Source organism: Xyrauchen texanus, chromosome 4 (assembly GCF_025860055.1).
Source record: "Xyrauchen texanus isolate HMW12.3.18 chromosome 4, RBS_HiC_50CHRs, whole genome shotgun sequence".
In the NCBI taxonomy this organism is placed as follows: Eukaryota; Metazoa; Chordata; class Actinopteri; order Cypriniformes; family Catostomidae; genus Xyrauchen; species Xyrauchen texanus.
This window is the reverse complement of record NC_068279.1, coordinates 33366582-33386549: the sequence shown is the minus strand read 5'-3', so window position 1 is coordinate 33386549 and position 19968 is coordinate 33366582. Positions and strand designations below refer to the sequence as shown.

At 37.4% G+C, this 19968-nt stretch overlaps 1 protein-coding gene across 2 annotated transcripts in view; it reads right to left on the bottom strand.

The window, feature by feature from the left end:
* LOC127639215 (ras GTPase-activating-like protein IQGAP1) overlaps window positions 1-19968 on the bottom strand; it is an 84161-nt gene that overhangs the window by 35767 nt on the left and 28426 nt on the right. For both annotated transcript variants that reach the window (XM_052121126.1, XM_052121135.1), the window contains exons 3-14: window positions 17041-17197; window positions 16019-16096; window positions 14933-15009; window positions 7982-8049; window positions 7083-7196; window positions 6743-6921; window positions 5127-5214; window positions 4086-4249; window positions 3920-4007; window positions 2842-3002; window positions 1338-1504; window positions 1102-1226 (exon numbers count right to left, since the gene is read on the bottom strand). In XM_052121126.1, coding sequence (XP_051977086.1) covers window positions 1102-1226; window positions 1338-1504; window positions 2842-3002; window positions 3920-4007; window positions 4086-4249; window positions 5127-5214; window positions 6743-6921; window positions 7083-7196; window positions 7982-8049; window positions 14933-15009; window positions 16019-16096; window positions 17041-17197 — 1466 coding nt within the window. The remainder of the gene's footprint in view (window positions 1-1101; window positions 1227-1337; window positions 1505-2841; window positions 3003-3919; window positions 4008-4085; window positions 4250-5126; window positions 5215-6742; window positions 6922-7082; window positions 7197-7981; window positions 8050-14932; window positions 15010-16018; window positions 16097-17040; window positions 17198-19968) is intronic.

Sequence of the window (19968 nt, the reverse complement as noted above, 5' to 3'; positions counted from 1 at the left end):
ACTTACGTAAAAAAAATAACACGTTTAAAAAAAATTACGTAATGAATCATGCCCTCACCCTTTATGTACATTTCATAATAAGGAACGTTCCTAATATCAGACCAATTCAAGATTGATGAACCACCTTGATGCAGTAGGGGTCAGTCAGCGTTCCTGCTGTACAGGCAACACACCTTGTCAAACCAGTGAGCTGGTATCTCAGGATTACACAGACGCACTTTAGCGCTCAAAGACAGCTGAACAAGGGATCTGAAAGCTGGGATCTCAAGATGTGTTTTTCAAAGTTTCAAAACTATGTTTCACTTGGCACATCATCCTAAAAAGGCGCTTAGGAATAGAGGCACTGAAAACTAGTGAAACGAGATACAACCAAACTGAAACGCTCCAAAAGCGTCCTCCTGACGCATGAGTATAGTGAAGAACAACATTTAAATATAGAGCTGAGGGAAGTAGGTCATAATAGGGTTATGTTAAATGGTACTGAAATAAAACAAACAATATTTTGACTTTTAAATACACTTTCTGTATTGTCTGAATGTTTTACTTGTCTGTTGCTACAATATATGTATATGAAGTAATGTATTTGAATTGTGTGAATTATATCATTAATGTATGTGGAGCGGAGGGGGGCGGGGCCGGTCGGAATATCGCGTGCCCGGTCCCCAATCGGCCTGATGAGGCGCGCGAGGGATAAAGGCAGCCGGTGACGATGGTTCGAGAGAGAGAGAAACCGGTCCCGCCCCCCTCCGCTCCACAATGTATATTATATTTACAATTATTTTAATGATTATAACGGAAGTAGCTTTATTTGGGGGCCTATAACAGTAAATATTAATGTGCTGTTAATTGAGATTAACATGTTTGATTAATCGGCACATCATGTAATTAATAAAATTACACATTTTAATCAATTAATTAATTTTATTATCCTTAAGTTTGTAAAAGTATGAGAGGTGTAAAAGACTACGTTTTGGGACTACTGTTTGACTTTGATTCAATAAAAGTCATCATTATCTTACAATGTAATCATTTTACACCCCCTTTCTTAGCTTCTGGTAATAAGTTTCTATTTTGAAACAATAACATGTTTATGTCATTTACTCTCATGCTCCTCATGGATCTGCATGTTTACAGTGTCGATGGACTTCTGAGCATCATTCCAGGTGAGGAAATCTTGTCCTTGGGTGAGAGACTCTGCTCTGAGTCTGATCAGTGTGTCTGCATATCTAAGAACAAACACATGAAAGACACACAGTGAGGTGAATTTCAAGCTGCATCTCAGTGTAATAGTGCTAGGCACATTTCTTGTTTACTGAAATATTCAGTATCATTGTTACCTCTGCATATTGTCAGCATCCAGGTTACTGAAGCCCAGTGGAGAGTCACTGAGCTGCTCAATCACAGCCACAGAGTCTTTAGTGTCCAACACCTCATTTAACACAGACACAGCGGAAAGCATCTCCACAGCCACATACAGCTCCTCATGAGTTAGACCAGTCTTCTTCTGATGCATAAAAGAGAAAAATTGCAAAAAATTAAATCATGTTTTGTAAGTAAGGACAAGAAAGAGAGAGAGACTTGTGAAACATAGAGATTTGACCTGAGAACTGTGCCACAGAGGGCCGTTCCATTTGTAGTTGATACAAATGTGACCATTCACTGTTTTTAAAAATGAACAGTTGTTGATATTGAGACAGCATAAGGGTGAGTAAATGATGAGAGAATTATGATTTTTGGGTGAACTTTACAGAGGTTACATTTGATATAAATGTACTGTATACGTGTAAGAGTTTCTGTAACTAATGATAATTTCTTTGAGGTTTTTCACCATTTAAATCACCATTTTGCCATCACTAGTTAATTTTAAAGGAGTCATGACTTTTAGTAGTATTATTTAGTCTTTTAGTAGTATTATTACAATTTGTTTCTTGAGGTTCACTTATAATATTAGTAAAGTTTTTTGCACAAAAAACAGTCATATATTTGTAAAGCATGATCATTTTTCACCCTCATTCTGACCTTCTGTCAGAAACTCTTGGTTTTGGTGCTGCTGCTCCTTTAAGACTTGACAGTAAATGCCCACTGTTATGATTTGTTCTCTGCTCTTGACTGACCTGCTCTCTCTTTGCCATCTCACCACTACTGGGCGGGGCTAAGGAACTTTTTGCAGTGAGGAGAAAATTTTATGTTTTGAAACTTACAATATGTTTTCATAGTACAATGAACACTTATATGTCAAAAGATCAAGGAAAATATTATCCCTCATGTCATGACCCTTTTAAATGGTCTTGCAGTGTAACAAAAATTAAAAATATTCCATGTACTCTTAGTTTGTAAAAATTATATGAAATTACAATTATTTCAAATGTATTTAGATGGAGTATACAGTAGTACATTACACAGAAGGATTTGTCAACTTCCCACAAGTATTTCATGTCAACTACCTAAATACAAATCAGAAAGTATAGCTGCGTTCACACTGCCAGTGACACGCAGCGACAAAACAACCTCATCTCGTTCATTTTCAAAGAGAGCTGGCGACTTCCGGCAACACGAGCGACGGCAAGCGTTGGCGACCGGATGTGGGCATGTCCAGCGACGCGACAAAGTTGATTTTTATTTTACTTTATGCAAATGAAGAGCGACTTTCAGAAGCAACAGCCAATACAAGATAAGATGGTAGAGCTCACGTGATCCTAATATTTTAATAATAATATTAATTGTAAAGAAACAGTGCTGTTTAGACTCTCCATACACACCACTAGCGATCTAACCGCCAGCCACAGGTGACATGCAGCGACAAAGTAGCTGGTAGTGTGAACGCAGCTTAAGAGAGCTGACCTGAGAGCCAATCTGCAGGTTGAAGAGCTCAGCCTGGTACAGGCTGGCAGCAAAGTGGTAGACGATGGGTAACTGGGCCTCTGGGTTCAGAAGCTCCTCCACGGTCTCGTCTGGAATGCCACGCTGAATAGCTGCATTGATTACAGCAACAGCCTCCTGCTCTGTGTCCATCAACAATCAACAATATCAGATAAACATATAATCCAAAAATATAATGCAGTGAATGTTTTGAATGACAAACTATGAAAAACTCTACACTCTTAAGACACTTTGATCTTGTAACCTAGTTACATATCTTTGTTTTTTAACTTTAATTGTATCTGAGGAAGAGTGATTGTAACAAAACAGTTTATGGAAGAAATATATGGAATAAACCAATAAATGTAAATATTAATCAAACTATGCATGTTTTCTTCCTTAAACTCTGTAAAACCTTAAGTATGAAATATAAGTCTGAAAATTATAATGTTTTAAATTTAGCTGATAGACAAAATCAAATAAATACATGGTGTAAAGGTGATTGAGAGATGTACCTAAAAAAAACTGTTGTATCATATTTCAATATTTCAATGGATTTCAATGTGCCTTTCACATAAAACTTTACAAGATTTTAACCATGCACAACTTGATAGTATTCAGCTCATTTTAAAATATCAGTAACAATAAATCTGTATTGTGACTTTGACTATATCAAAATCAGCAAAGATTTCACATCAAAAAGAAGAGTGTTTTGCAATACAAAGGGCAGCCATTTTTAATTAATGTTTTACTACTTTATTCTACTTTAAAAATAATGCACAGAAAAGGTCCACTGGGTGGCAATAAAACAGGATTTTCTGCTAAATTTGTATTATGTTAATGATGCAGAGGCTTTAGAAAAATGTTATACCAGCGCCGAATTAAGGTTAATATATTATTTTGAGTGTTTTAAGAGTGTTGTTAAAGAATTATATTAAGAGTGTTTACGCAGTTTGACATAACAACACATAGAGTACACCGCCCATATTATTTTGCATATGTTACACAATAATCTGTACATTCTCTTACAGCCAAGGGTACATGTACGTGTGCAACATACTTCGTCTCTCGGCCTCTGCGAACTCGTTACAGGATGTGATGACCCTCTGAATCTCTTCCCTTTCTAGGTGAGCACTAGCACCAGCATCCTACAAAGAGATGTTCATCAAACTAATTTCACCTGACTTTGACTCTTGGTCAAGAGGAAACAGAGTCTGCTACGGTACCTTAACTTTATGTTCCCTGTAAGACGTGAAGTGCTCCAGGTAGCAGTGTAAGTTGGAGTCAATGACTCCCACAAGACCAAGAGCAGGTAACCTAAGGCTGGCCAGGAGGGTTCTCTGATCCTGAGCATCAATAGCCTGGTTTAATTGATGAACAGCTGCTGACGCTACAAAGACAAAATCTGCATTACTTTTAAAGCCTAGAATAAATTTTATGTACATACCAGACTTGAATGCCATATATAAAAATGTTATGTTCCCCTACACACTGCAAAAATATAAATTATAATAAAAAAACATACATTTTAATTAGTATTATTGTCTTGTTTTCCAGTAAAAAAAAAAAAAAAAAAAGATCTAAATATTTATAAATAAGTAAATACGTTTTTTTTTCTTACCTCACTGGCAAAAAGTTTTTTCTTGTTTTAAGAACAAACCTAAATTTAGTAAGATGTCTCTGAAAACAAGACAACATTTCTTATGCCATTTTGCTTTAACATCTTGTTTTAAGAATGTTTATATATTTTTACGGCAAAACAAAAATCAAAATTTAGAAAAAAAACATTTGCAGTGCAGGCCCATTAGTGAGGTTCAAGTAACCTTTTATTGACACCATGCATTTTATGTCTCTTTTAACCCACTGCTTTTGCAGAAAACTAAATTCTTCCAGTGGTTTATATGCTATACGGTATATTCCACACTTAAAATAACTGGGAAAAATAATTAAATGTATCCTGATTAGTTATTTTGATCTATTGACAGCCCTTATATATATTTTTTTACTATAGTTCGAATTTTTTGCAAAAAGTAATTTTTTCCAAGTACTCCCTTGAACTTGCATAAAGAACACCTACACATGGTTGGAAATTGCTCATCTACCAATATACTATTAAAAAAATAAAAGTATCGAGGTTCCATTCTCATAAATGGATTCCCCAGAAAGCATCCAAACACCTTTGTATGTTCTCTTAATGCACATGTGAAATCATAAGGAGTTAAGTATAAATACAGGAGCACAAAAATGAATAATAACGCCACACTTACTGTTTACAAGATCTACACTGTTTTGGATCTCCTGCTGCGTCAGTAATTCTTCATATACATCTCTCTCTTCAGAAGCAATAGAGGAGCGCTGACACACATAAAGATACAGTTACGTGAGTCACAATCAGTGACTTAGTTTTTAAAAAGGAAATAAAACAAAAGGAAAATCAAAGACTCTTCGCTCAAGGGCGATTGTCACTTTAATAAGTACATTTGAATAAAAGATAAATAAAAAAAAATGCTCTGAGCAGTTATTCAGAGATCTGACACTGCCCCAGTAAACCATTCACACACCCTTGCATGTCTACAAACAACGAAATGACTCTTTTTATTGAGTCAACATCAGGTAATCGGTTGATACTGGAGTCAGCAAAGTATGTGAGGAGTGTTAGAGAACATCAGCATGAAGGTGAGGCTGATGCAGTGGTATTTTTATTATCTAAATCCTGCTGATTTGTAGTAATGCTGGACCTTGTTGGAAAGGAGGCTTTTTAAAGAAATGCAAGCAAACATGCTTTGTATGTACCTTTTAGTTGCTAAATAATACAAATTAATATATTAATATGTCTAATGTTCTAAGCAAGTTATTAACAGTTGTGCATTATTGGTGAAAAGGTTCAGATGTTCACTTGTTTGGGAGTTTTCACTTAATCACAGATAATAAATTTCACAGATCTTTACTATGAAAAATGCTAGTTCTTACACTATACTTAGACACGAAGCACTGGATACTGTATATTCCTATGGCCTATTATCCAAGTTAGCTTTAAGGCAATGCATTACATTGCATAGTAACTGATGACTTCTGCTAAAACTGACCCCAAGAGATTTTACCAACAGCAAGTTCCTACACATACTTTACTGTACCTACACTACCAGTCAAAAGTTTAGATACACTTAACTAAGTTCAGGCACGAAACAGTGAATGGCGCAAGCTGATAGGCTATTTGAACTTCTCATCTGTTAGCCAGTTAGCTTGCTCACATGTGATGCATCAAGCCAATCGGCTCACATGATGAAAGCTGACAGGTCTTTGATGTGCAATCGGGAAGCCAATTGGCTAACCGATTTCACTGCACCACACTGCGAGAGTTGTCCCTGAAACCCTCCTCCTCCCCTGCTCCACCGGTCTAGATCTACTACAAGTGGATTATATTTATGTGTAATTGTGCAGCAGCATGTCATACATGCTTGATGCAGCATGTCTTGTGTTTTCTAATTGCAGCAGCATGTCCACATGCTTAACTCAGTATATCTGCGTATGTTCTAACAGTAGCAAGTCTCAGTATTTGCTCTCCAGAAGCAGCAGCGTAGCAGATCTAGTCCACCAAGACCAATATTCTATCAATATGTCATACCCACATAAGCATGCTAAATCTTTCATTAGTTTTGCTGACAAATATAAATAATGCCTACATATAAAGGTAAATAAGATTTGATTTGTATAACTTATTTTGGTTATTGCATACAGTAATTCATATAGTGCAATTTGTATTATTTCATAGTTTTGTTGACTTAACTATTATTCTAAAATGTTGACAACACTAATAATAAAGATACAGTGGCTGTGTCAGTCTTAAGGATATCTACATTTCTAACATGGATATCTAGATTACCCGTCCCAAGGCCTGATTCTCTTTCCTCCTCTTGGCTTTGCTTAGCGTGTCCTGGTAGGCTTGGGCCAGTGGTGTTTGTGTGTTTCTCAGCAAGGCATTTGGATTCTGCAGAGCTACCATTGTGCTCTCTGCGTGACCTTTGTCTATGGCCTCATTAATTGCAAAGACAGCAGCGTGTACTGCAGAGAAAAGACATTAAAACATATGTTGTTTTGAAAAAGTGCTTCAGGATGAGGCTAATGTACATTAAGTGTATTTACATGCATTTATTGTAAACATACAGTATGAAATTAAAAATACATATTTATGTTTTTAGGAGATAGATTAAGTAGCCACTCACATGCTGCTTCATCTACTGAAAGCTCATTTGCCAGGATGCCACCAATCTTGCTGAAGGTGGGCATCTGGATGCCATATTTCTCCAGCTCCTTCCTCATATTACTGATCTCCTCCTCTGAAAGAAAGTGAATATTAAATGGCATAACTTTTGCTGGTATTCATCATTTAAGTTACATACTGTATCTATTTACTATTACAGGGCAGCACCAGAAGCCTGCTCTTTAATCTATCAAAACAGATGGAGTGGCACTGATCAAAATTATTTCATTTATGCCGGCAAAAATATCTTGCTCTAATTTTAAATGGGTTTCCACCTCCATCATACAGACTACATTGTTATGAATTGAACTCTGTTTACCTGATTAGGTGTTCTATTAGAAAAAACACAATAGAGCAATGATTGAGACAAACAGTTACACTCAGAGGCAAGCAAAACCTGTATTAACCTGTTATTAGATTGCACTCTGCTCATTAATCAAATACAAGCATTCAGGCAAATTTCTTCTCATCATCTCACTTTCACTAAAACCTACATGGCACTTTTCTGGCTTAGGTGAATCTACACTTCAGTTATAATGAATAAAAGCCTGTGCTTTGAGTTTCATTATTGTAAAGGAGCAATACTACCAGAATTTACTAACATTTTTAAGTAGTCTACATTTTTTTAATTCCAAAGCTACTCTGACAGGATTTAAATAATTAAGCGCTTTAGAATTAAAAGATAAATAAGTACAATATTGGTACTTTACAAGGCTGAAAAGCTGTGGTTATGGCCCTGGTACTTTGAGTCAGAGGTGGGGAAAATATGATTAATTGAAAGTTCAGTAATAAACTGTTCAAATAAGAAAAACATAAATAAAACCTTTCCTCCCAATGACCCTAATAATTGCTGTACTTTACCTGTGAAGTCTACTTTCCCCAACAGGTCCTGGATCTGAGGGGCAATTCCCAATTTGTAGAGATACAAACTGCTCAAAAAAGAAAAAGAATAAAATGCATTATATCATGAAGTTAGCATGATCAAACAGCAGGAAGATAATGATAGATAATCTTCTCAGAGATAAAAGAGCAGCTGGTCATGAGAGCAGGGCAGAGGACACACAATGAGTTTGAGGTAAAAAAAAAAAAATTAATGATCCAAAAAAGTTTTCCCAGAGACAACTGTTCAAACATTTAACATACATCACGCGAGACATTAGGAAGAAGACACCATCTACACCAACTATATGTTCATCTAAGAAGATAGATCTTAAAGGAATAATTAACCCAAGAATGAAAAATTATGCCATCTAAGATGTGTATGATATTTTTCTTCTGCTGAACCATATTTAAGTCTCCATAAATTCTCCTCCCTACCCAGTAGGTGGCAATACACACAAAGAATGTGAATCATCAAAAACAAAAAGAACACTTAGGATAGAAGAGAACTTAGGAGGGCTGTTTAAAAGTGGACATTTAATGTCATGTTACTGTCGTAACCTCCGTTCCCTGATGGAGTGATGTCATGACACTAGGGGTCACTCTTGAGAGCCCCGAACACCTCCCATTCTTTGAGAAAAGGCCAATGAGAATTGGCGAGTGGAATTTGCAAGCCAATCCCCCTGACATATGTGTATAAAAGGAGCTGTAATGTGAATCCATTCAGGTTTTGTGCTGATGAACCAAGACAAGGTCTGGCCATTTCAGCGGCTAGTACAGTGTTGTGGCAAGAGGGACACAAAGTCTCGTTCCATCCATCAACAGGTTTACAACAGTAACCATGATGTTCCCCTTCTGTCACTCACTCGATGTTGTGTCGATGTAGTGACACTTGGGGTCCCTATAGAAAAACGCCACAACAGATGAACCGTGTTAGGTGAACTGCTGATAGCAGGAGAATCAGTCTGCACATAAACCCCCCCCCCCCATGCCCCAAAAGACCCCACATCCCTGGGGAAACAGTCCATGCCAGCCACAGCCTTTTCTTTCTATGTTTTTCTCTCCACAGAGTATTAGATTTTGCTTGGGCAAACTAACACTATTATACGCTTTGGGGAAGGTGTTCTTTTCCTTTCCTATTCTTTAAGGGGGAAAAGACGAATTGAGAGTTGGGACATGCAACGAGAGTGTACGCCACCATATATATATGCCACTGTCGCGGTGTTGTTGAACCGGACAAACACATGCTTGCCCTGAATCAACGGCAATAGCCTCCACAGGGAGAGTAGTACAGCCAGTAACTCTAGGTAGTGGATGTGCCCACCCGGTCCTGACCAGGAACCGGCAGCTGCGTGCCCGTTGCACACGAAGACGCGAGGGGACAGGGCGAAGGGGAGGACCTTGTATTGATATGCCTGGCCATTGAATGCAAACTGTATGAAGGGTCTGTGTCGAGGTAGAACAGAGACGTGAAATTACGCATCTTTCAGGTCTACCACCACAAACCAATCTTGAACGGGAGCCTGTGAAAGGCCTGGTTCAGAATTTGCAGGTCCAAGATTGGCCGCAAACCACCGCCTTTCTTTGGCAGGATAAAGTAAGGGCTATAGAATCCTTTCCACATCTCGGCTGGAGGGACAGGCTCTATCGCGCTCTTGCGAAGAAGGGTCACGATCTACGCACGCAGGGGGGTGGTATTCTCGCACTGAGTCGGATGGTCCTGGCCAGCCATCGCTATGTGTGGGAAAGCATTAGCCACTCATCCAAGCTCTGGGCGATGGGGCACTAAGGGGACGATCGTGTCTGACGTACAGTATATGGAGGTGGGGCCTCGCGGTGGGGGGGTGCATGTGACGCCACATAATTGGCTCGTCCCGAGCGGGCTGTGCTGAGGGAAACCTCGATGCACTTACCTTGCTCTGCGTACCCGGCATAGGGCGGGTTAGCGACTGAGGAGGAGGACCTCTTGGGTCGGCCTTGAGAATCGTCACAATTCTCGCCATGGTATGGCGGTATGGCACGAAGGCAGGGGGGTCGCGTTCACAGGGCCCTGGCTGGGGGTGCTCGGTGTCTGGTCGCTGTGACAAAGGTGGTCGTGAACATGGATTCTGTGACCCAAGGAGCCCATTGAACCCATTAAAACTTTTTATGACCTTAAATTTTGAAAAACTGAAGACATTTTAACACTGTAGTAATGCATTTTAGCTCTTGTTAATGTACTGGTTAAATAGAAATATTTAACCTAAAAGGATGACATAGCGTAATTTTAATTTAGTTAGAAAAAAAAAACTGCCCTAAAAAAATGTAGAAAATGCCCCTGAGAATCAAATATAAAGGAGCAAATATTGCCCCTTAACTGAACATGTCATTTCTGACATTCAACTCCTTTTGTGTTCCAAGGAAGAAAATAAGTCATGGAGGTTTGGAACAGCAATAGTTTGAGTAAATGGAGGCAGAAGTTTTAATTTAAGTGTTTAATTATGCCTCATATTCTAAATAGGGCTGGGCGATAAAACGATATCTATATTTATTGCAATAAAAAAAAGTCCACGATATCTACGATAAGCTTTTGAGTAATTCTGTGTTCTACATCTAGACATGTGTGTTGCTAAAAACACTAGCAGTTTGGCTTTCTTATCGTATGTTTCCACTGGTGCCTAGTGAGCGAATGTGAGCGAGCGCTTTCAATTCCTTCCTATGGAAGCCGAGCGTCAAGCTCACGAGGTGGATTGTAAAATTCACAGCAGCGCGAGACAATCAGTTACCTAGTGTTGGGAGTGGCGTTGTGCGGATTTCATCCGCTTAAGTGGAAACGCAGCATCAAACTGTATGAAGTTGCTATTGCCCCCACTATGCAGGTGACCTCGTTCTGGATCTGAACCCCAGATTGATTCCATCTTGACTGCAAGACGTCATGACGAAGGTTACGCCCTCTCATCATAGGGAGCAGTGCAACAACAGTTCCGGTTACATCATATCTGATCTTTCTGCGCTGTATTCTTGAATATTTTTCTCTAGCACTGAAACATGCTTCACTGATGCCCTGTCCCATTCCACACCCGCTTCCTCTTTTCCCCACATGTGAGTAAACATGAGGTGCGTGTTTCCAGAGCGCCTTTAGACCATAACGTTTTTCTTTCTAAATTTAGTTTTATTAATCAGCATGTTCTAAACCTTTAATAATAAACAAATAGATTTCAGTTCTAATTTTGTGAAATTATTCAGATTTCATCATCTCTGACAAGGATGAAAGACAAAACAATTACTAGTTTGTAGCCTAGTTTTCACTTTCACTTTAATGAAAATAGAAAAATGGTCCATTCAGACTTTTACATTTTCAAAATTTTCTCTCTGGAGATACCCCTGAACCCCCTTACAGTATAATTCCTTCAGGGCTTCTATGTCCCATACTTGGAAATCTGTATGTAAATAAATATGAAAATAATTTTAATGTAAAAAAATAATATATACATACAGTATACCTTCATTATGATTAAAAATTAAAAGATCATCTTACAACATTCATATCCAACTGCACACGATTGATAAACTGCACACGATTGGAAATTCAAAAAAAATGTGCAAGGTGCAAATGTGATTGAATATCCTGATAAATATCGATATCGAATGATATGAAAAAAGAATATTGTGATAATATTTTTTGCCATATCGCCCAGCCCTAATTCTAAATATGCTTTTTCTGCAAAAAAAGACCAATATGATAGATCACAAAATATGTAGTTATAAGATTCTTCCACAAGATGGGAGTATAAAGCTGGACCAATCCTAGCCCAATTGCATAGCCTGAAGTTAGAGTGAAACACAAGTGGAAACTGCATTAAACTTTTATCTGTCCGCTGATTGAGGACAAACAAAGTAGTGAATTATTGAAGAGTTTAGAGTGCCGTGCGCCTGAGCCTATTTGTGTAAAAGATAAAGTTTACGTGCCTCCTTTAACTTAGAACCCTAACATCAATAGACAGACAGACTGACACAGTCTGATGTGAATTTAGCCTCCGTACTACAGAAGGTGCAAAGGTTAAGTGGGTTTAACTCCTTGTAAAAGAGGTGTAGGCCACTAAGGCTGATGAGTCACAAAAGGATCAATTACAGTGCATTGTTTAGAGCCAAACTGATAGCAGAGCTATGCGGACTGACATGTGACTTCAGATATATTTATACAGCACATATATACAGCAAATGTTTTTTTTTTTTTTTTTTTTAAACATGCCATCTCCATCTCAAACTAATTTAAACAAATTGTATAGTTACACGAACAGATTTTATGACCCAAGTTTAAATGGAATATTTATAATGAAAACATTTATATCTCGGACCATTTAAAATGTGGGGCAGTAAGTTGTGTAAAATTGGTTTGAAAGAAATGGTGTCCAGTTAAAGCACCAAAAATATACACTTTCCATTTTTTTTTATTACCTAAAATCTTCATGTTGGTTAAAAAAAGATTAGTCCATTGGCACGTTGTACATCAACTACCCATAAATAAATTTTTACCTAAAATTTTGATGTTGGGAAAAACAAAGTTCACAAATATGTTATTTATCAACTACCTAAATGCAAAGTATGTACTTGTGGTTGTCTGGCCCGTTTTCACAGGGGTCTCTGCAGTGTCAGTGTTGTCTAGTTTTACTGAAGGGGTTAACTACAGGTTCAGGAAGGAAAAGCGTGTGCATGGCAGAGGGAGGAAGCCAGCAACCAAAACACGAGACAAGAGAGAGAAAGAGAGAGAGAGAGCAGGAAAACACTATAAATCATTTACCAAAAAATAAGTCTTCTTGTAGTAATTTATTAGACACATTCCCCTGATCACGCTGGCTGCAAAAGTCTGACTGTTGAGATTTGCATATATTAAGATACCTATGACTGTGACAAGGATTTCCATTAAAATTTTATCCTTAAACAGTTTTCTGCTTTCCGTCACAGTGCTTTTCTGATCAAAAACGTATAATAAATATAGTTCACAAAATATCACAGCTGAATACTAAACTGGATTTTTACATTTCCTGGAGAAAATGTGAGTGACGACAGGATGCTAGGATGTTGCCAAGACTAAGAGTGTTTTTTGACCATGTTGCTGTGCAGTTGTTAGGTGTCCAGGGTGGTTGCTAGGTGGTTATAACAGTCATGCCCAAGTATCTATGAAATTCTGATCCCTAGATATGGCTTGGGTCCATCCTACAATTCAAGTCTTTGGGATTTTTTCATTTGTTTCATTTCTTAAATTCAATGTTCCCTTACAAAAGTCAATGCAACAATGTTAGAGTGTTATGAGTGATCGCCATGAGGTTATGAGAGGTTTTTCACATGTTGTCATGCAGTTGCTTGGCTTAAAAGTCAAAAGATCCAGTTCACATAGAAAAGTAATAGCACACCTCTCCTCAACAATGTAGGGGTTCTTATTCTTAAAAGGTATATTTCATGTCTGTGCAAAAGGTGCAGGCTAATTTATAAGCCAAAGTTTAATACTGAGCAATCATCCCATGCGCAATAATAATTCTGATGCTTGCCTTAGCAAACTACACAAATCATATTTACTGTATTTATTAAATATCACCATACTGTATAATGCCTAGATGCCATACAGATGAGATCAAAAATCAGTGCCTTGACTACACCTTTATGCTTAGCTCATCTGGAGGGATTCCCCTTGAGCTTTCTAAGCATAACTTAGAGTAATATTTACAGTAGGACAGATGATTTATCATGATTATGTATATGTTTATTTTGACATTATTGTTTTTACGTGATGAAATAAAGGTACATTTCTAATTTCAGCAAAATTTGTCATTCAGACATTTGTTTTGATCGACAATAAAGACTAGCCTCATTCCACATGACCCACAATTGGGTTTCAATCATTGAAAATGTGCAGCGTTTAACTATTAACACACGGAGCCACATTGAGAGCCTCATATTTCAAAGATTTAACCATATGGGGACTTGCATTAAGATACAAGGAAAGTTTGTAATGAATTAGAATCTAAAAGGATTTTAAAATATCTTTAATAAATCTGGAATCTGGAGTAAAAGGCACTTTAACCTCGGAAAAACTCACAACTAGATTTATTACATTTTTTTTTTATTTGTAAGTCATTGACATACAGTATAATGTAACAAGTGGTGCTGGAGTCAACTGATTTTAGTACTATAACTACATCTCTTTGTAAAAAATAACAATGATGCTGCCATCTTTTTAAGGTTGTTTTTTAGACCAGTATTTTTGCTCTAAATCATTGGCAAATCATAACACCCCTCTACAAAATAATGGATTACTACGTAATGATCCCTAAAATTGTATTTTGCCTGTGATCATCATTTATGTAAGTCTTTCTTCAGAAAAAGTATAAACAAAAAATTACAGTTGGGGAAATTTCTGAAATTTGACAAGGAATAAACCTGAAGGATGTGTTTATGATCCACAGCATTGCTCTCAGGAAGTCAATGATCTTAGGACACCATTGCCCAGAATGTACAACAGAGCAGGTGTAAAAAGTTAGAAAGGTTTGTCTCTGGAGGTAATGGCAGAAAATAACAGGAATCAGTGACAGGAAATGACTCAAGACAGACCGGACATTAACCAGCGGGACTGATGGGTAGAAACACATCAGGGGGACCACCTAGTCAAGCCACTACCCCACAAAAACATATGCTTTTCTCAGTGGTGAGATTGTTGTGAGCAGTCATACATACTGATGCTTTACAAACCTGTTTTCATAACTGATAGATCACAAAACCGTGACCACAACCTAACCACCATTTTTATAATTCTACGGTAGGTTATGAAACTTGATGAAGTAAGCAAGCCTTTCTATGTCCATAGCTAAAGGTTTCCTTTTTTAGGTAGTCATTTCTACAAGTTTTGAGTGATAGAATAGAATGAAATGTTTATAAAAATTAGGTAGTGTCCTGTACCTCAGTGCATGTATGCAGTAGATGACCTTGGGCATATTCTTGCGATCATACACATCGGTTGTCTCAGGATAGAATATCTGAAAGAGAAAAAACGCACAAGTCTTCCATTTTCTTTTGGTCCCATGTAAAACATTAGACAAGAACAAGACAGAATTCATTAGAAACTCTGTTCAAAATCTATGTAGAATCAAAAGCCATACAATAAGTAAGAGTACATGCTAGAAGATAACGAAACGTTAAAGACGGGGAATTTGAATATTGGGTGCCATGTCCAAATGTCTGTGGTGGTTAATAATTTAATATTTCAGTATTTTAGATCCCATATTCATAAACTATAGCATTGAAATGGTATTTCCAAGGTACCGGAAAGTATACACTGGTATTAACATGGTACATATTATAAACCCAGTTCCGAAAAAGTTGGGACAGAATGAGAAAAGTTCATAAAAATGAGTGATTTGTAAATTATATTCACCCTTTGCTATATTGAAAGCTCTACCACTACACATTATATGATGTTTTACCTTGTAAATGTCATTGTTTTTTTTAAATATACAGTCATTTCAAATTAGATGATTGCAACATGTTCCAAAAATTTTGGGACAGTCCATTGTTTACCACTCATTTAAGCATTTGGGCACTTTTCAGTTTAGAAAGTGGAATTTTCCCCCACTGACAATTGAACGGTGTCTTTGTTCCTGTATGGTATGCTTTATAATGCACCACATATTCTTAATTGGAGACAGGTCAGTACTGCAGGCAGACCAATCCAGCACCCACACTCTCTGCTTATTCAATTTATACACTTGCAGGGATGTCCATGGAAAAGATGAAGCTGGATGGCACTATGTTGCTCCAAATTTGTATCTATCTATTTATCTATCCAGCTATCTATCTATCTATCTATCTATCTATCTATCTATCTATCTATCTATCTATCTATCTATCTATCTATCTATCTATCTATCTATCTATCTATCTATCTGTCTGTCTGTCTGTCTGTCTGTCAAATGTGCTGTTTTCCTTAGAGATAGGATGGCAAAGAAATGTGTCAGCATGTGTGTGTTTGTGGGTGTGTTGACTTACCTTAGGCAAACCCACAGACTCCATGGCTCTGAGCCACTGCACAGTGTTATCTGTGTGTCTGAAGTGCAGTCCTGAGTGCTGGAGAGAGCACACAACAAAATAAATAATAAATACAATAGCAGTACATTAGTACATTTTAAATAAATTTCTGTCGAAATATAAAGCTGTTTTGAAAATGTTGGGAGACTTTTCCCTACTGATTTTGTTTTGAATGTATGCAACAAATTGAAACAGAAATATATGATGTATCGTTAATGAGCATTTGAAACTCATCAGATTGTTAGTTAGTTGTTCTGTTTTCTCCTCCATTGGGAATTATATTTTGAAGAAGTGAGGATGTATGTGATGCAAGTTTAATCCTGACAATGCATTGTGACATTCTGTCACAAACAACTGGACTTTGTAAGTGTCAGAGCTAACAATTGTGTAACTGGTGAATTCTGGGTTGAGTCTGTTTAGGTTTGTTTTTGGGGGGAAGGGGGTTGTGGAGAAGAAAAAAAAAGCAGCCTAAACCAGCCTAAGATGGTTTTCTGGTCTTAGCTGGTCTCCCAGAATGGTCAAGCTAGTCCATGTCCCTGTTGGCTGGTTTTATACAGGTTTTAGGCACTTTGTTGATGGTCAGCTGAATGCCATCTTGGTCATGTTGGGAGACCGGGGAAGAATACATGACTAAAACATGGAGAAGCAATAAGTAGACATGAAGCCATTTAGCTATTGTGGCTTTGCATGGTGCCGTACACATTGCACTGGGTTCCACTTTATACTGCAATACATATGCTTTACTCATACCTTTTCTGCCCTTGATTTACTGCCAGCTTAAACCCGCAAAGATCACTAAACTAGCTTAGGCTAGTTTAAGGTATGTTTTTTTTTCCCCCTGGAAGAGGAGCGTGATGCAGGTTCAGACTCTAACCTCCATCACCAACGTAAGTATCAGTGTGTCAGGAGCATGTGTACTAAACACTATGCCACGGCAACATTTTGGTCTGATTCTGTCTGTTTACCTATCAGCAAATGACTACCTTATAACGAGTTTGGTCCCTGTCATAAATCTTCTTTTCCGATACCAATTCAGGGGCGAAAAACTTGGCCAGTTTTCCAAGGTAGACCCCATTCTGCAAACCATCCTCCAGTTCTGTGGTTGGAGGCAGCTCCTCCTCCAGACATGCCTCCATCCATCTGAAATCAAAGGGCCCACATTTTAGCTTAATATGATTAAAGCAAACAGTAATTGTTATAAACTATGTTTCACTGGTCTGCCAAAGTTCTTCACTTTAACATGAGAGACAACTGACTACCTCACATAACAGGACAGGATAAAGAAATCCCACAGAGCAGGAGCAACAAAAAGGAATTGCAATATATTAAATTCAGATATAAGAGAATTACAGAATTTCAGTTCCTCCAAAAATTTGAGAAACACAGAGGACCGCAACTTTTTTGTAATATTCTCTCATTTCTTTGCAAAACCAATGATAACTTTCTCCATAGCAACCTGTTAAATAAAAAAAAAGAATGACATTGGACCATCCCCAATTTACACCATCAAAACGTGTGTGCCAAAGAGTGAAAGGACATCAGTGCTTTTAACCATATTGTAAATATTGTCTATTCCAGCATGAGCAGTAAATAGTCAAGGTTAAGCTACAACATTTACCCTGTCCCCCTAGGTGCTGAAAAATCTCCTGTCACACTATTTTACTACAGCAAAGAGGAAAATAAATGTTGGCTTTAGTATTAATTCTATTATGAACACAAACATGTGTGCACTTACAATCACAGGTTATTTGACACTGTTTTCAAGTCAATCCAACAAAATGACTGTTTTTGATTTTGAATTATGAATAGGATACTGAAAAAAGAATGTACACCTTATTTATTTACTGTGCATTAGTTCATGAGTCTGCAGTCTATCACAATAAGCATGTAGTCGGTTCACTAATCAGTTTTTCAGATCACTGAATCAATGATATTCTACTTGCAACATCCAGGTCAATAAGTTCCTTTTCATACTAGTTGCTAGTTAGTGACCAAGTGAAAAAGTAACATTTGACATACTGAGAGACTGCTTGTGAAGGCACCTACACTGGAAAAATTGGCATTTCCCTGAGCACTGAAGAGCTCTGCTGCACCTCCAACATGGAGAAGTCTCCATTTACAGTAAAAAATAATTCCTAATTCAGGGATCCTGTTATCAACAAATCACAGATGACAGATTTGTTAGCAAAAGTTTAGCTATTGTCAGTGTTAGAACTAATAGGTCAAGTAAAGAAAATTTCACCCTAAAATGTAAATTCTGTCATTATTTACTCACCCTTGTGTCATTCGCAACTTTTATAATTGACTTACTTTTGTCTTCACTACCTGGCTGCTCTTTTCCAAATAATGAAAGTGAAAGTGGACTGGAGCTGTCTAGCTCCAAAATGACAACTAAAAAAATATTTAAAAATCATGCACAACAAAAAATTGCATTTAATGCAAGCGTTATAAAACCTGTCAATTTGACTTATGCGCTACATTTCTTTTATGATGCATTTTTGTCATTTTGAAGCTTGACAGCCCCAGTTTTTCACTTTCATTAAAAAAATGGCAAAGATCTTCTACTAAAAATATTATTTTGTGTTCCACGACATGAGGACATTTTTGGCTAAACAATTCCTTTTATATAGACAAAGCAAAACTTTAAAATATGCAGATTTAAGTTAATCCATTAATATGCCAATGCTATGCTGCTGTTTTCAAGCCTTTGGTTAATAATTTGCTCAGTAACTCTTGAGTTGGTCAGCTGAACCAACTTATTTCCAAGACAACCAAAAGTACTGAGTTGGTCAAATTTGTCAGTTTTGCGGTCACAAGCATGCTCACTAGGCCGAAGTCGTTGGTGCAACACAAGCTGCTGACTTTTATTATGCTCTAACTGGGCTACACCATTATATTTTTGATGAAAGATACATTGCTTGATATGTTATGCTTACTTTCACATAGGCCAAATGTCTACATTCCCTGAAAGCCCATTAAGCTCTTTAAGTTGATTAAATTAAAGACAACATAGAAGAAACAACAAAGGCAAGGAAAACATTCTGCAAAGGCATGTGTCAGCAATTTCCCAGCCTCCCACAAAATCTGTTCTCTGTCAACAGTTGCCGACCAGCAAGTAGCAAATCATGGCTAATGGCTTTGAAAAACTAAAATCTATTGGCTGTTTAAAAAGACAAGCCCTTCATTATGTCCCACCCAAACTTCCTGTTTCAATAGGAAATACATCAACACAGGGCAGCAGATTGCACAAGCAAAACAAATGAATGGGGTCAGGCCTTAAGGTGAATGCTTCTGAGTTGACAGCTAAACTGTGAAACAAGAACACACTGTGGGATAATATTGGTTCAGTTGGGGAAGGAAGAATGCAATGATAAGCACCAAAAATATCCACTTGGTTTGGTGAAATGACTTGACTGTTGGTCCAAAGAGTTCAGTTATAAAAGATGAATATGACTGCAATCCTGAAGCAGAGATGTTGTTGACCTCTTATGACTTTTCACCTATTTATCTAAACTGCATGTATCTGTCTCACATGCTAATGAATTGAATGACTACTTTTGCTAAAAAAAATATCCAGGGGCTGTTTATTGACTAATGAGTGGGTGATGGGGCAGCTGAGCTCATAGCTTGTTATAATAGTGTGTATAACTAGTTAATTGAACCATAACATTACCTCTGAATTCACCTTAATTGTATATAGCTAAACCAGGATGGTCTCCCATTTTCCTGACTTGGCTAGTAGTGACGGACCTGGAAAGACGTGGGTGGAAAACATTTTACTGGAGTACTAAAGTACAGACTGTCTTTGGCACTCGTAAGTAAGTAATACTGTATAGATAACTGACAAGGAAACATTGGTCACATAATGCTTAAGTAACATCTAAAACAAAATACCCTGGTACGGCATAAAA